Below are 3,304 nucleotides of genomic sequence, written 5' to 3'. Positions count from 1 at the left end.
AACCCATTTCTACAACAATCCAGTAACAATGTGACCAATATTAGGATCTTAGCTTAAAGGAACAACATCTATTAAGTATCCTCAAAAATCAAATCGAAAATTCCAAAAAGTTTAACAGAGTTGAGATTTTGGCTATAGCTGAGCAAATGTCTTTAATTCCAGCTCTCCAGAGGCAGAGGCAGGCAGAGTTCGAGGCCAGCTTGGTCTACAGAGCGAGATGATCCTCAATAGCCAAAGCTACAGAGAAACCCTGTCTTGAAAAACTAGATAGATAGATAGATAGATAGATAGATAGATAGATAGATAGATAGATTTTAGATAGATAGATTTTAGATAGATAGATTTTAGATAGATAGATTTTAGATAGATAGACAGATTATTTCTTTTTGCTTCTAGTCTTCAAGCTACATATAAGAACCATGTATGACTCCACATTTTTGGTGGTCTGGTAACTCTTTGGCTCTTAATTTGTATGTCTTTTCCTCTTCTGACTTACCTTTCTTTTTTTGTAAACAGTCTTAAAGTTGCCCTGCTGACTTGGAACCCTCCACTTGTACCACACTAGCCTCAAACTCAGAAAAAGATCTGCAAGCCTCTGTCTCTCAAGTGCCAGGATTAAACAATTGGGTACACCATCCAGCAGGTAGATAATACTAAATAAAGCAAGACTAGCAAATGTCTACAAACCACTGGTGGCGTCATGGGCTTGAACAATCCCAAACGAAATAATTCACACCTGTCAACCTTTGGGACTAATTCTATTTATCTAAAATCCCAAATGAAATGGGCTTGAACAATCCCAAACGAAATGATTCACACCTGTCAACCTTTGGGACTAGTTCTATTTATCTAAACATTGGAAGAAAGTATTTCTACCAATATGCACTCATGTCTGCAGCTCCATGGAAAAGAAGTTATCAATGTCTTTTACTGAAACACACCAAGCAATATCAGATCTGGAACTCATTAATGGGTAGTTAAAAATTGTTCAAACCAGGTGAAGATGTTCAGTCAGGGGAAGATGCCTCCAGTAGGCAGCCAGCCTGGGCAACAGAGCAGATGTCTCAAAAACAACTATACTTAGACTTCATAAAGGCCCCACAACACAATCAGAAACTCTGCATATTTATTACAGCTTCAAATAATGCAACTTTCTCAGGCTTTAAGGTTCCAAGCGACATGAAGGAGTAGCCTAAAAATGAGGTTCTTTACAAACTGACCACAGGAAGTGAGGACAAAAAAAATTTATAGTTTCAGCACCAGGTAAATAAGGATTTACCAATTACAAAGAAATGTGGTTAAAAACAGTAAATTCAGCGCTTGACTACATACACACTAGAAGAGAACCCAGGTCACCTAATCAAGTATCTACTGCTAAATAAACAGCAGATCTATCTTTTAACAGTTTAACTATGCCGACCATCTTTCACGCTGAAATGTACTGCTACAAACTGCCGAGGTCGAAAGTGATAGGAAAATCCTACCCTGCTTTTCGGCAAGAAGCCACTCTGCATAGAGCATCACACAAAAGACAGGAGCGCAAACAGAAAGAAACACGCTCCTAGGCCTTCGCCTGCCGAGGCCGTGAGCCCAGGTCTCGATCGCAGAGCACCGCCGACAGGAAGCGAAATAAGGGCTCGGGGAAGGAAGGAACGGCGGTAGGATCCACTTGCCCGACCGAAGGCACCCGGGAGTGAGGGGCAGCCGAGGCAGAAGCGCGAGCACAGCCCCGAAAGAAAAAGAGCGAGGCAAGCTGCAGCCCGGCGTCCGCGGCTTCCAGGCCGGCGACACCCTCCGGCCCACACCAGGCTCGGCCCTCCTCCCAGGCCCGTCCCACCTTCTCACCTCCCGCACGTCCTGCAGGCACTCAAGCACCGCCAGGTTGTTGCTCCAGGTGTGTTTGGGGCACACACGGGTCACGTCTTCCCTGCAGGACTCTTCCTCCGCCAGCTTCCAGCCTCCGCCAGTCCCACCGGGCCCCGCTCCGCCCCGCCGGGCCGGGGGCCCGCCCGCCGGGAACGGTGGCTGCTGCTGCTGCTGCTGCTGAAGCGGCTGGGGCTGCTGCTGCTGCTGCTGCTGCGATAATTGAGACAGCTGAGGCTGCTGCTGCCCCGCCGGGCTGCCGCCTCCAGCTTGCCCTAGCAAAGATGCAAAATTGGCCCCCAGACCCTGGCCCTGGCCGTGGCCGTTCTGGGCCCCGGCTGCAGCTAGCAGCAGCAGCGGCAACGCCGCCGACAAGCGAAACATCCTCCGTACACGTCCACACACCGCCATCTTGGGTTCGCGGCGAGCTCGACGCACCCGCCGGCGACGTGTATTTAAATGAGGGGGCGGGGCAGCGGGCGTGAGTTGGCGTGGCTCCTCCCCAGCGGGCGGTAGAGCCCACCGCACGGTGAGGGCGAAGGGTGCCCCGCGAAGGGCCCACGCCCTGGACCCGTGTGGCGGGAAAGTGGTTTTCCTTCCCGGAGGAGCTGCTGGAGCTGCTTAGGAAACCTGGGTAGGAGCACTGTGGTCTCATTTCTTAATCGTCGTCGTGGAAAAGAAAAGAAATGAATTCAGGCTGCCACAACCAAGATGGCTGGTGGAATATTTTGCCCGTTCAGAGACTTGGAAGGAAGAGGGATAGAAAACTTTGTGTGTATAGACATGAACTTCAAAACCAGATGTATCCCGATATCTGAGAGCCTCATTTTGCGCCTGACCGCCCTTAACTGCATTTCTTAACTAGAGAATCAGACGGCAATTGAATAAAGGTTAAGCGCACATAAATCATAATACTTGCTCTTGGGCTTTCCGGGTGATCGCTCAAATGTGAACTAAAACTGTGAACATTAGGAATAAAAACAAGGAGAGGCTGGTGATGTAAGTCAATTGGTAGTTTGTGTAGCATGCACAAAACCGTGGGTTTGCCGGGTAGTGGTGGCACACTCCTTTTAATCCCAGAATTTGGGAGGGAGAGACAGGCGGATTCTTTGAGTTTGAGGCTACAGAGAAACCCTGTCTCGAAAAACCGAGAGGAGAGAGAGGAGGGAGGGGGAGGGGAAGGGAGGAGAGGAGAGGAGAGGGAGAACAAAGTCGTGGGTTTGATTCTCAGCACCTCATAAACCCGTGTGGAGCATATGCCTGTGATCTAACACTTCAGGAGGTGAAGGCAGGAGTTTGAGGCCAGTATGAGACTGTTTCAAAAAAAAAGAGTAAGAAAAATATCTGGCCTGTAACACGAAGTTCCAAAAGCTATAGGTATTAAACTTTGAGGGCCTTTGCCTGAAAATCTTAGTGAAGAACCAGAATTTAGACACACAGC

The 3,304-nt window shown here is 48.5% G+C and overlaps 1 protein-coding gene across 1 annotated transcript in view; it reads right to left on the bottom strand.

Moving 5' to 3' along the window:
- Positions 1-2,283, bottom strand: part of Glg1 (golgi glycoprotein 1) — a 92,123-nt gene extending 89,840 nt beyond the window's left edge. Inside the window, exon 1 of the mRNA XM_005345660.3 lies at positions 1,846-2,283. Within this exon, the coding sequence (XP_005345717.1) occupies positions 1,846-2,274 (429 nt within the window). The 5' untranslated portion in view covers positions 2,275-2,283. The remainder of the gene's footprint in view (positions 1-1,845) is intronic.
- Positions 2,284-3,304: the final 1,021 nt, after the last annotated feature.

Source organism: Microtus ochrogaster, chromosome 4, assembly GCF_000317375.1.
Source record: "Microtus ochrogaster isolate Prairie Vole_2 chromosome 4, MicOch1.0, whole genome shotgun sequence".
In the NCBI taxonomy this organism is placed as follows: Eukaryota; Metazoa; Chordata; class Mammalia; order Rodentia; family Cricetidae; genus Microtus; species Microtus ochrogaster.
The sequence above is the reverse complement of the archived record's forward strand: the minus strand, read 5'-3'. Positions and strand labels throughout refer to the sequence as shown.